The sequence below is a fragment of the Choristoneura fumiferana genome, chromosome 12, assembly GCF_025370935.1.
Source record: "Choristoneura fumiferana chromosome 12, NRCan_CFum_1, whole genome shotgun sequence".
NCBI lineage: Eukaryota > Metazoa > Arthropoda > Insecta > Lepidoptera > Tortricidae > Choristoneura > Choristoneura fumiferana.
Genome location: NC_133483.1, coordinates 11,135,042 through 11,148,454, shown reverse-complemented (window position 1 = coordinate 11,148,454; position 13,413 = coordinate 11,135,042). Strand labels below are relative to the sequence as shown.

Genomic DNA, 13,413 nt, shown 5'->3' with positions numbered 1-13,413 from the left:
AAACCTTGTAAGAAGTCTCTTACGTGGTAATGGTTTTTGCCAGAAAATATTTAGATGAGTTAACGTTTAACAACTGAATTCACACCGGGTTCCGGGTATGTCAAAGGTTGTGCTCACTAACTGCGAAATGTTGTACTCAGAAATACCTTATTCTTATTTCTCCCTCTTTACGAGTTGCCTAACAAAAAATTCCACTCTTCTGGTACAAATATAAATTAAACGGAGAAAAAAGTTTCATGAACATTTATTTAGCCTGAACATTGAACGGCAGATGAGCAGCCTCGACACGGGTCCCATCAAGACCAGCGCTGTACTTGGTCACGTAAGTCTTGCCGTCGTCACCGATGAAGGAGGTCTCGCCCTCAGTGACGAGTACGTATTTGCCATCGGGGGTGGGGACCAGGCGGCCACGCTCGGAGACAACAGTACCCTCGGCTGTGACGTAGCGGAGAGCGTACTGACCGTACTCGTCGTGGATTTCCTCATGCTGAAGAGCCGGGAGAGCGCGACGAGCTGCGGTCTCAGCGGGGCTACTGGGAGCCGCCATGGCAGCAGCGATCAGACAAACGGCTACAATGAACTGTCAAGAAATAGAGTAGTTTTGTATTCTTTTGGTTCAAGAGTTTTATCACACAAATTGCAGCGAGTCTCTTACAATTAAACACTTTAATTTCTGGCTCACTGTAGAACGTTTTCACAGTAAATGTCATACTTAACGATTTTCCATATAAGCCAATGCGATGTTACCATGTCGATCAATCAAATTACGCGATACCTAGTATAACTATTTTGTAAAACAACAGAAAGTTACTTTTCTCAGCTAATCAGACAATCAAAAATAACTATAGTATAGAAGGTGAATCGGCTTAAATTTCTAGGTACTTACCAATTTCATTTTGACTTGTGCAGTTGTGCAGGTAACTTCGGAAAGTGACGTCTAATTTCACTTTTCATTCCTTTTATACAATCAAAAACATACTATAATTACAATACGTCACATTATTAAATGATAATGTACCTTAATGCGATGTTAAATACCTAATCCTGTTTTCGTAGGACAGCAATACTCATTTAGTACTAAGTGCTAATTGATGGATCCATAAAGTTTTAATTAAAAATATGCTTATTTGTTGCAAAACACTACCGGATAAACCGGAACAAATATGGCCTATTAGTACTGCACTCAACTTTGTAACGTACTTACACCATTAGGCAAATGGTCATAATTTCAAAGTCTATGAATACTCGTTATTATTTGTTGACGCAACTGGGAAAAGAACCTAGTCGATTACAAAAAAGAAAACTTATTAAACACTAGCTTTTGCCCGCGGCTTCGCTCGCGTTATGTTTGGGGTACCATAGATTTCATTTCTACGAATCTTTTTTTCGTGTTTTGATTGATTTTTCCGAAGATTACCTATATGGAAATAAATACAGACAGACGTTTCAGGCAGATGGTGCAAATTTTCGAATTAAAAAATCAACCTACATAATCATAATTCATTCCAACTTTGAACTCCAGCTGTTTCACATATTCAGGAGTAGAATTTCGAAAAACGTTCAAGTGCCTACGCTTTTCTTTTGACCGCAACTTCGTACACGATATTATAGTTACTAGCTTTTGCCCGCGACTTCGTCCGCGTGGAAAAGTAACTTTGGGAAGTATTTAATTTACTTAGGATACCTATTCTGCCAATAATAGTACAAACATCTACGGTTTACCGAAAATAACCTATTTTAATACATTGCTATAAATATTAACTATTTTTTTTTTGTTCTTCCATCCATCCATCCATCCATCCAGTTCCATCCCATGTTCTTTGGTAAAACATAAATATTTTGCGGGTAGCCACATTTTAGCAATACGACCTATATTCTACCCTGCCAACACCACAGGAGAAATTCTTCATAGTGAACTCTTGACACCTTACGTCCTTTATTGTAAGTTAGGAGGGTAGGATTATAATTAAGACGGCATTTTTACTAAGCATAGCTACACATATTTCTGATAAATATACTTACAGTAAATTTGTTTGGAATTCCTTAACAACTTTTCATCCTCATATTTTCAACTTAACAATATAAAAAAAAAGTAAATAGGTCGAAATTTGAAAAGCGCCCGAAGAAATGTTTTTTAGGGTTCCGTACCTCAAAAGGAAAAAATGGAACCCTTACAGGATTACTTTGCTGTCCGTTCGTCAGTCTGTCTGTCAAGACCCTTTATCTCCTAAACGCGGGGAGAATAGGTATCGAGTTGAAATTAAAACCCTAAGCTCAGGTCAATAGTCCCAAAAGCTGTGAAAAAATCAAACCTGTAAGTCAAGGCAATCAAAAGCTACAGTCATTAAAAAGGTTTTTCCATATAAATCGCCTTAACAAAAAAAGTTATAGGGTACTTCCGGCTGTCATAGAAACTTGGAATTTTGCATAAAGGTAGTTCTTATACTCGTAGCACAATAAATAAGAAAAATCTGAAAATCATCATTTTTCATGTCTAACTGTCTATGTCAATAAGCCATCTAAAATGACCCCACATTCCGTACATTTTGCTTATGAGCTTAGAAGGCTCTGCTAACACTGAATCATCCCATCTGCTAACATCCCCTCGCAGGTAACATTTTCAAAAACGCTTGAACAAATATCTATTTATTTCTTATAAGTAACCAACTGCCAAGTTTCATAAAGAACCATCGATTTATCTAGACAATGATGATCTTCCATATAAAGTTTCATCCCCTATTTCACCCCCCCACAGGAAGAATTTTTAAAAACGCGCGAACATAGGTATATCTATTTATCTCCTATCACGTGCCCAAATACCAAGTTTCATTCAGAACCATCGATTTATCTTCGGCAATGACGATCTTCCATATAAAGTTTCATCCCCTATTTCACCCCCTCATAGGAAGAATTTTTAAAAATCGTGCGTACAAATATCTATTTAGCTCTTTTTACGTGCCAAAATGGAAAGTTTAATAAAGATTCAAAAAAGCTCAAACAAAATATCGACTTACTTCTTATTAAGTGCCTACATGCCAAGTTTCATGGTTTTATCTTCGACAGTGACGAACTTCCACCATATAAACTTTCAACCCCTTGAAACCTCTTTTTCGCGATAAAAGATAGCCTATGTTCTTTCCCAAGGTCTATTCTATCTCTGTACCAAATTTCATCAAAATCGGTTTAGCGGTTTAGGCGTGAAAGCGTAACAGACAGACAGACAGAGCTACTTTCGCATTTATAATATTAATAATATATAATATAAAATATTAAATAATAAAATATAAAAAGTAAAAGTATGGATGGATTTGGCAAAATCCTTCCTTAGTGGCTTACTCGTATCACAACGTTATTAATTTCAGCGCCATCTGTTAATTTATCAGGGTACTTGATAGTCATAGCACGTATTTGAAAACTTGAAGGTGGGAACTTAACTCTGAGTGTAGTAGCTACCTCCACTTTTAAGGGTTGAATTTTTATACCCTAAGGGTCGAATTTTTATAGCCTATAACCTGGCCGGGGATTTTCTCGTCAGATTAGTAAAGTTTGCATAAAAATCCGTTCAGCCGTTCTCACGTGATGCGCGGTCAAATAAACGACAAACAGATAAACAGATAAACAAAAATTCTAAAAACTGTTGGAACGTGTTCTGTTATCGATTCTAAGTATCCCCAGCCAACTTTTTTTCGAATATCTTCCATGTACAGACTTTCGACCCTCTTCAGCTTTATTATATGTATAGATGAATGACCAAGTCATTTAAATACTACCAGCTGCATAGGGATGGTTTACAGGTTGATATAATAAAGTATAACATAGTTAATGACACTTAAGGAATCTCTTAATTGATATAAATGTACTCGTTCAGACGTCAGCTAACGCATCGTAATCATACCACGGGCAAACCGCCTGTGACAAGGTCTTAAAATCGAGTACTGGGTCGTTATGTCATACTACACAAGGGCATAACTAATGTCTGAATTACATCTAAGGTCACCTAGTATCTTAGGAGTAAACAGCTATTGATCTGCTCTGTCAAGCAGAGCCAATATGCAAACTATTTACATGGGTCAATACTTTCCTTGAAAGCTGTAAAGTTATATTTTTTTACAACTTACTCGTACGTCGCTGCAGGGCTACTCCAAAGCTCGAAGTTCGTGTCGTGTAGTCCCTCTCGCTCGCTCGTCTTAAATAGTATAAGTGTCAGAGGGACCGCACGACACGAACTTCGAGCTTTGGAGTAGCCCTGCAGCGACGTACGAGTAAGTTGTAAAAAAATATAACTTTACAGCTTTCAAGGAAAGTATTGACCCATGTAAATAGTTTGCATATTGGCTCTGCTTGGCAGCCTTGCTGCATCAGTTGGATAGTGGCATAACTAAAAAAAAACATTAAGAGCCGTAAATAAACGCTTAAAAACACTCTCCTGGAACTGTTCTCCTGAAGATTTTTTTTTAGATAAATGTTTATCGTAAGTACCGTAAAAGTAACAAATTTGGAGTTGAAATAAAAAATACAAAAAGAGTCCAAATCCAAGCATAGTTATGTTTATGTCACGAACTAACTAATGCCTCAACATAAATGGAAAAAATTTGTTGGTTCTTTCCTTTAGAACAATAAAGAGTTTACGTTTAGTTTATATAAATTCACCAGATGCTAAAATTTATTCCTTATTTCTGTCCTTTGAAAAGGTTGCTTTTTTTGGTAGCAAAATAAAGTATTGCATCATTCATTTACTTTTGTCTATGTATATATTATATATAGTAAAGTTGACGTGACGTCGTGATTCATTTTTTGCATGCTATCAGAATACCAAATCCAAGTTATGACGTATCGGGTACGGATGAGATCAATAGGCATTATGGATGTACTCGTACCTACTTCAGTGTGCCTGATGCCTCTAAATGGACATCGTACGTCCGCTCACGACACAGAAACAACATCGATTTTTTAATCATCGTTTTTAGTTAGAATCTTAATTCATCACGCCGAATTAGGAATTTACGACAGAAGTATACAAAAACCAAAGACGGACATATTTTTTGTGGGAATTAAGTAGTTCGCTGATCGAACTCATCATGGCTTCGTGTAAAGTAGAATATTTCCGCGTAGGTCCTTAGTTATCAGCCCACGTTTGCTTCTGAGGCTGAGACCGCGACGTAGGTCGCAGGAACGATGACTGCATTGTAATTCCATGTAGTGATAAGGTCACAATAGGTATTCACAATTTGTAATCTTACATGGGCATTTCCTCAAATATAATTAGCACCTTTGTCCATCGCTAAAGACTGAGTGACTATAATAAGTTGATGTATGACAGCATGATTAAGTAACTGACAGTGTCGGTTATAAAGTTAAATTATATTATGTGGGTATTGATAACAATCATTTTAATGCAGATGTAGTTTTAAGGTACTGCTCAGAAATTGTATAAATCAATGAAAACTACTTGACAAAAAAAGTATTTGTTTAACTAGCGTCCTATTACATAGATAGTGTACTTATGCAACTTTTTATTCTGTCACCATATGGCTGATGAGTATTTCCTCTATTTGTCACTCTACAATCCAACAATTAAAATGCACAAACACGGACATTGTTTTCCTCTATGGCTATTTTTGTTCCATGTAATATGTAGCGGGTGCGTGCAATTGCCACACACTGGCCTTCGGGGTTCGGTTAACATCTATTGTTCAGAAGATTACTGATTCCGTCTCTAATTCGTGGCAAACCTATTGTTTCACACAATCCGCTGCCCGATTTTACAGTACTATGTATCGTTAGCTGACTGACATCTCGACACAACAAGCCTTCGATTATGGTAAAGTTCCCATTGTACCTTAAGGATGGATTAAGTATACTTCATTCGTTACACACGTGTCAGGAGCAGCCTGCTAGTTCGATAGCGTCGTGTACCTATGTACCTATTTCTGGGACTAATTAGCTGTCACAAGTTACATAGAATGCGACCTTCACTGATGTGTAATAGAATGGATATACCTACTGCTGTTAAATTATGAACAGCTGGTGTGCGCTTTATGTTTAGGTTCGTGTATAACTCGTGTGGAGCTTTCAATCTTTTCTCTTCTATGTGTACTAGTAATTTTAAAATTAATTTCTTAATAGGCAATAGTAGGTAATTTGAGAATTAAAGCTGTATTGTAGTAAGCTTTCACTATTTCTCACTTTTAAACTGACTCTTTGTTGGTCCTAGACTATAATGTCCTTGTCATCTACTCAGAGCTTGACTGGTAGAGATTCCTTTAATGGATAAGTACGCCTTTATAGATATATCTCTGCTTTTTCAATTGTGTTTCATTTAATTTGTAAAAGAAATTGTTTACATACATATTATATAAACTTTTTCAAAACATGTGCATTAATGTACCTACTGGTAATACGTATAAAATTCATGGTCTTCAATCCAATTCTACTAAATATTATCGTGGTTACTTTATTCATCTTATATGCATCTTATATTTTGGTTATCATAATACGATAGAAGAACATAGAAGACAAAAGTATATACGGTAGCGTAGAAGCGTCTCGAACAACATATGTCCTAAAACACATAGATACTATTCCATAAAAATATTAAGAACAAATATTTCTCAATGTAACTTGATTTGACAACATAAACGTATAACGCGACAAATGACAGTTGCAAATACCTAGGTAATTGGTGAACTGTGCGCTTTATCTTCATTACTTTTAGCACATCCAATCTAGCCATCAGGTGTTTTAATGAAAAATAATTTATCATTATTAATAGGCTAAAGTCCTTGGCGCATTTAATAACCAGTTAGGAACAATCCCGCTCCCACGCTCCAACTTAGAATCTAACACACCAATCAAGTAGCGCGGACCTTGGATGCATTGCAATTGTTGAGCAACAGGAACCTCCGTTGCATTCATTGATTGCATTAAAAGTGAGAGAACAGCAGAAGACGTCGCGATTGCGTTACTGAATCCCTTCGACTCACATTTAACAGTAAAATCTTCTAAATACCCTCAGATTTTGTCGGAAAATTACATTCGTCATTGTTATGTTGATGTTGATAACTCTATAATACATTCCACATAAATAAATTATATCTACTTGCTCTTTTATGTCCCATCCCATCTGTTCGTGAAAGTTGAGTAGGTACCTCAGTGGGTACCTAGACACTGTGTACATCTGTACTTACTTTCTTGTTGTAAAGTGTCAGCATGCGGGATATTTTGGCTTAAATTACTAGCATAAGTTTCACACAAAACTGCTTTGTATTATGCTTATTTATTTATGTCATCGTTTTGGCGAAAAATTGTACAGAACATGAACATAATTTTCAGTAGGTACGTATTTAACAGTTTAAAAGTTATGGCTGAGCCGAACATTTAGTTTTGCAAACTTTTATCAAGACCCAAGGCTGTATGAGGTAATGTGATACATTAATTATTTAGCAGTCTAGAAACTACTTTCGATCACCTAGATAGGTATTACACGAGTTTTCTCAAATATAAATGTTACTTGTATCATGCTGAAATTGAATTATATAACACGAAATACTTTAAAATAATAATATAAGCCCCGCTTTTCTGCTTTATGATTTAATAATTGAGTTATAATGAACAAATCAGTTCATTTCGGTCGATTGGTTTGGCCAATGTTTTATAACTAGGTACACTAGTTACATAAACAGAAATGATAATAGTAAAAATCTACTAAACTTTAATTACATAAGTACCATAATTACATGAGGCCTCATCGATTTAAATGGATATTTATCATTTAACTATATGAATAAATAATCGTTAATGACAAGATAATCTTAGAATTAATTTGAATGATGATATGTCTGAGCAAATAAATACACGAAAGTGTAACAAAGTCCTAATTAAATATACCTATTTGTAGACACTAAAAAGCAAGAAAAATATGACAAAAAAATTATCCGACTCGCTACCTCGCGACTCGCGCCCTAGCTAGTCAAGATGATTTCAACCGGCAAGGCGAGACAAGGCGAGGCGAAACAAGAATTAAAATTTGTATCAGGGCGGCTCGCGGCGGGCGCACTAGAATCCGTACAAATTCCAATTCTCGTCTCGCCTCGTCTCGTCTCGCCTTACCTACATAATATTGATTGGGCTTGGTACTGATTTCAAACAGATCAGTAGAAAGCGCACATAGAAAACATATTTTATTTAGTTAGTTTTTTTTTATTAAAACTAATCCAACCGTCTACTAAAATATTTCGGATTAATTTTAAGACACCTTGTGCAAAGTATTGTTTTTTTTTATTGGGAACATAATAATCTACGATCAATTTTACTGAGTGGAATGATATTTCTTAACAAAATTTTATACTAAATACTTGTTGCTTCTTTGCTAGTAAAATTCTGCTCGCTCACAGACTCCCAAGAATTACCGGTCCGAATAATGACAGCGAACTCTTTTTTAAATTTCTGAAGCATTCAATTCGTGACTAAGGAAACATCGTATTTTTGTTCCCAGGTGTGTGTTTGCAGCGCGTTCGCTGCATTGGACGGCTACAGCCCCCAACAGGATCCTGACCAGTTCCACATCCAGACAGACGAGGATGACGAGCGATACTTCCTCTATCAGACACACAACGGGCAGTACCGCAAGGAACGAAGGTTAAAAGACGGATCGGTTGTTGGTAAGATACATTTTAATCTAAAGACATGAAATTGGAAGAAGTAACTAATAACTAACATTCGATCTCAAGATTCGAATACATAGTAATATTCAACTACATATTTATTAATGCTATTCTGGTCTGAAAACAAGGAATTTATGGAACAAACCAAATAGAAGCCAACATTTTATGTTATTATAGGCATCCATTACATTCTGGTCCGAAACAGGTGCGAATTAATTACATACCTAATTAAGATATATAAAACGTATTTTTTTTTTACTCGTATGTCCCCCAAGCTTTTAAAAGCTTGGTATTGGTCTCTACCAAGACAAGAACGCGCCCACACGGTAGACTTTGACAATGTTGTTATGATACAGTTTACTTACTGCGCCCACTTAGCAATTATTTTTATGGAGTACAACAACTTATACGGAATACGCTCATAATATAATTCGCTGTTTTTGTGCTTCAGGTACCACAGGATGGGTTGGCGCTGATGGTTACCTCAGATTGCAGGACTACATAGCTGACAACGAAGGTTACAGAGAATTACAAGTCGAAGACCGTTTTTGTCGGACAAAATCGGCCAATTGGGGTATGTGTCGCTTCTTAATTGATTTTACTTAATAGTTTTAGGCACAGAAGCGGTCAGACACGCGTAAAGATAAAGAGAATTTAGTCCAGCTTTAGCTGTATGTCCGCTGATGTGATTGAATGGGTTTTGGGCGGCTGTATGTATTTAATTATCATTTATTTCGAGTCAGTAACGAAAATACTAACTTTTCTTTGGTTGCATTAAAAAATAAACGACCAAAAATCCTATATTAGCATTTGCATTCGAAAATATTAGAGTTGGATATTCGCATTCGTGAATATGAGAAATTTGATGTTCATGTACTAAACTCAATAACGATCTATTGAAGACAATGTCTCAGCACGAGTCAACAGGAGTACCTACTCATAGACCTAAACTCAGATCTTACTTATATACATACTAATTTTAGTTTTATTCCATATAATCATAATTTTTATTTATTTTTCAGGAATCGTTGAAAATCGCCAAAACTGCTCCAACGGATTCAGGTTTTGGTGTAACCCAGCGCCTGCGCACCGTCCAGTGGTGGTCAACCGTGGACCGCCGCGGTTCAGAACATCGACACAAGCGCCACCGTCACCATCCTCCACTTTTGCCCCACCGTATTCCTTCCCCGCAGAAGTATCAGTCACACCTCCATCCCACCGCCAACCATCATCTACTCCACATGTCCATGTATCACCAAACTCCATAGACTCATCAACACCAACCTACGACTTCAGACCCACCGTCCGCCGATTACCGCAAGTGAAGCGTCGCCGTCTCCACACTCTTATGACTACGATTCGTCGAATACAAATACGATTGATGATGGTTACTACGCCAGTGACAGTACACCTTATAAGAGAGTTGACTTATACAACCCAAACTCTTACAGACATGCTGACGCTTGGATACAGCGACAGAGAGCAGGAGCAGCCATCGGTGATGGTTATACACCTCAGTTCCCTGGCTACGATGGCATAGCATTTAGAAGAAACGGTTTTAGTACTATCTTCCGAAACAATACCACGAAGAAGAAAACGGCAGTTCGGATGAAAGAACTGGAAGTTTCGGTTACGTCGATCCCTTTGGTATCCGAAGAGTAATCTACTACAATACATCGCCGGGACAGGGATTCCAAATTCGTAAAAATAATAGATATGTTGGCCACGAAGCGACGCCTTATGATCCCAGGCCCTTGAACTGAATGTATTTACAGTGAACTTTTAAGTGTGTGAAAAATGGTTACCTACTTAAATTATTAACTTTAAATCAGTATTGTTATTCAAATACCGGGACTAATAGTAAAGGAGATAAAACGAGTTATTTACGAACGACGCGAACACTTAGCCATTAATTTTATATGTATAAGTCTAGTTAATTAATTTAAAAAAAAGGTAAGGAAAAACTCGATGCTCATAAATTAAGTTATTTAATCGTTTCCATAATGTCATCATATCCATTCCATTCCATTATTACTTATTATTATGTTAGTTATTGTTATTACTTTAATTATATATCTTCGGGACGTCTCCAAAGTTATATAATGAAAATAATATCATTTTTCGGCAGTTTTTAAATAAAATGAATACAAAACATGGAATGACCGTAAATGATGACATTATGGAATCGATTAAATAACTCAAAAGCAATTGTCAAATAGTGTACCGTCAGTCGAGTTTTTTTTTTGTAACCTTGTTAACTTAACTAAATGATTAAACTGAACAATCTATTGTAACATTTATAAATATCAAGTGCCATCTCAGATTATTTATTTATTATTTCAAAGCAGACATGTACTTGGGTAGTTACCTATTTAAAAAAATCATGATGCTACTGCAGTAGGTACCTATTCACAAAGAATAGCGTGCTCGTAATTATTCCAAAAAAAGACATACGTATACATTGTACAAATAATACCTACCGCTATAGGTAGCTATTTACGTATAAAAACATAAAATTTAAAAAAGCCAAAAAGTACCGTTAATATGTCCTTAAACTTGGCAATAAAGGTTTCTAATAAGGATAATGGTCATTATCATTAAGTAGCTACAGTTCAAAGGCTTGGAGGCCGATGAACTCATCGCACTCCGGTTCGTGACTAATATGAGTATATCCTCCTAAAATGGAAAAATGTAGGAAGGCTTGAGAATAAAATGTAATGTAGGTAGATAGAGAACTGGAAACATAACTCTGTGCCTACAATTTTATACATAGCATGTAGATTGTTTAGTCAGCGTTCAAAGTAGGTATGTTGATTATTTTGTACCCTGTCCCTCGCAAATATTAACGAAACAAAAAACTAGATTGATAAATGTAATACGAAAACAAACTACAAAAAACCGACCAAGAGCTTGTCGGACACGCCAAGATAAGGTTCCGTAGCCATTACGAAAAAAATCAAGTAATACAATGTGTGTTATAACACAATTAAAACACTTACTACAGTCTTAAAATCAATACCAGAAAAAGAGCGTATCTTTCACGTTCTTACGTCCTTTGTTGAGAAGCGCAGTTTTTCGACAATAACTCAAAAACGGTATATCCGATCATGTTGAAACCAAATTTTCGTTGAAAGTATTTATTAAGCTTTACCTTTCCATATTTTTTGGACAAACGGTTTACAAGATAGAGGGGGGGACACATTTTTGCTACTTTGGGAGCGATTATTTCCGGAAATCTTCACTTAATCAAAAAGTTTTTGAGAACCTTACTATCTTTTCAAAAGAGCTGTCGAACTATGTGCCACACGTTGACTGTCAAATGTACTATATGGACCACAATTTTGTCAATGAATCAATAACTTTAAATATGTTTAAATGATTTTCAAGATTGCCAGAATGGAAACTTAACAAAATCTGAAGCCCTGCATCTGTTTTTAAAAAATCTGGAATTACGAAGCTACATTAGTGGTGCTTGTTTTTGTAGTGGTAGGTGTACTTTAAAAGCATATTATACAATAATGACGCGTAATCTGAAAAGATGCTAAATGAGTGTACCTATCTTAAGCTGTGACTCATAAATATCTTTATTCAATTATATCCTTACAAATTATAAAAAAATAATAAAATTACAAAATTTAAATTGAATCAAACAATGAAACAAAATGAAGTCAAATAATAAAACAAAATAAACTGTGACTTATATATTAGCCTTTCAAATCTCCATTTCATATAAAATATTAGTCTAACAGTGTCTTGAGTCATGTAAAATAAAAGATGTAGATAGATCTTTTATTTTACATGAACATGACTCAAGAATCTTTTTAACAAAGTAAATGCTTTTAATTTTTAGTTCTTGCTTTGCAGTGACTTAGACGTAAGTTCGTGCGTGTTTAAGTTAATCTGTCGCAGCCAATGATTTGTCATTACCAAGTGTGCTATAGAATCCAGATGATGACAAGATGTAATGTAATGACAGCTCGTTGCCGCGACTGTACTACGGGAATTAATTTATATCTACTGACTATTATATAGTGTTCGTGTATATATACAAGTACAGTCGACCTAACAAATTGTTACGAGAAAAAATGAGCTTTATTTGGGAGTCTTATAATGAGTCGACTGTCCTTATGTGCCTATGTTTAACCAGATTATCGCAATTTATTTGAAATTAATTGTTTTGTTAAACCTATGCAAACATAATATTATAGTATTAAATATCAAGAGGTTTATTTTACTTATTTTCCTTTCTTGCTATAGGTACAAAATTAATTTTAAACCAAGGATCAAGGACCAGGTAGAGTTTCCAATTTAATAATTGACGGCAGTCCGTTGAAATTGAAATACATGAGAACCAAACGGTTTTCAGTGATGATTTTCATTTTGCGCGTCTACGTGTAGTCTACGCGTAGTAGGTATAAGAGGTTATTTTTTTAAGAAGCAACTTTCTATGTTTTCTTTAGTGAAACAATGAGTGCCTATAATACGTAGAATTGATACTTCGAAACATGTCAGCCATACCATGACTACTAACACGAGTGACCCGTGAAACTAATTTTTTCTAATTTATATAATAAACTGTATTTAAATTATTCCAGAACATTTCAGTAAATGATTGCGTTAGTTTAACTGAACATTCCATCAGGCATGATTGTGGCCAAACGCAGGCCTATATTGTATAAAAAAAAGCTTACAGGGGCGTTCACTGAAAAGAACCTAACCAGCTGCTGAAATATCATTTCAGATTAATTTT

The 13,413-nt window shown here is 35.6% G+C and overlaps 1 protein-coding gene and 1 pseudogene across 1 annotated transcript; one reads left to right on the top strand and one right to left on the bottom strand.

Moving 5' to 3' along the window:
• Positions 1-228: 228 nt before the first annotated feature.
• Positions 229-994, bottom strand: LOC141433310 (cuticle protein CP14.6-like). Its single transcript, XM_074095287.1, has 2 exons — positions 887-994; positions 229-580 (listed from the first exon to the last, which is right to left on the bottom strand). The coding sequence occupies exons 1-2, from the start codon at positions 893-895 to the stop codon at positions 245-247; spliced, it is 345 nt and encodes a 114-aa protein (XP_073951388.1). The 5' UTR covers positions 896-994; the 3' UTR covers positions 229-244.
• Positions 995-7,413: 6,419 nt separating this feature from the next.
• LOC141433683 (uncharacterized) lies at positions 7,414-11,351 on the top strand (annotated as a pseudogene).
• The last annotated feature ends 2,062 nt before the right edge of the window (positions 11,352-13,413 follow it).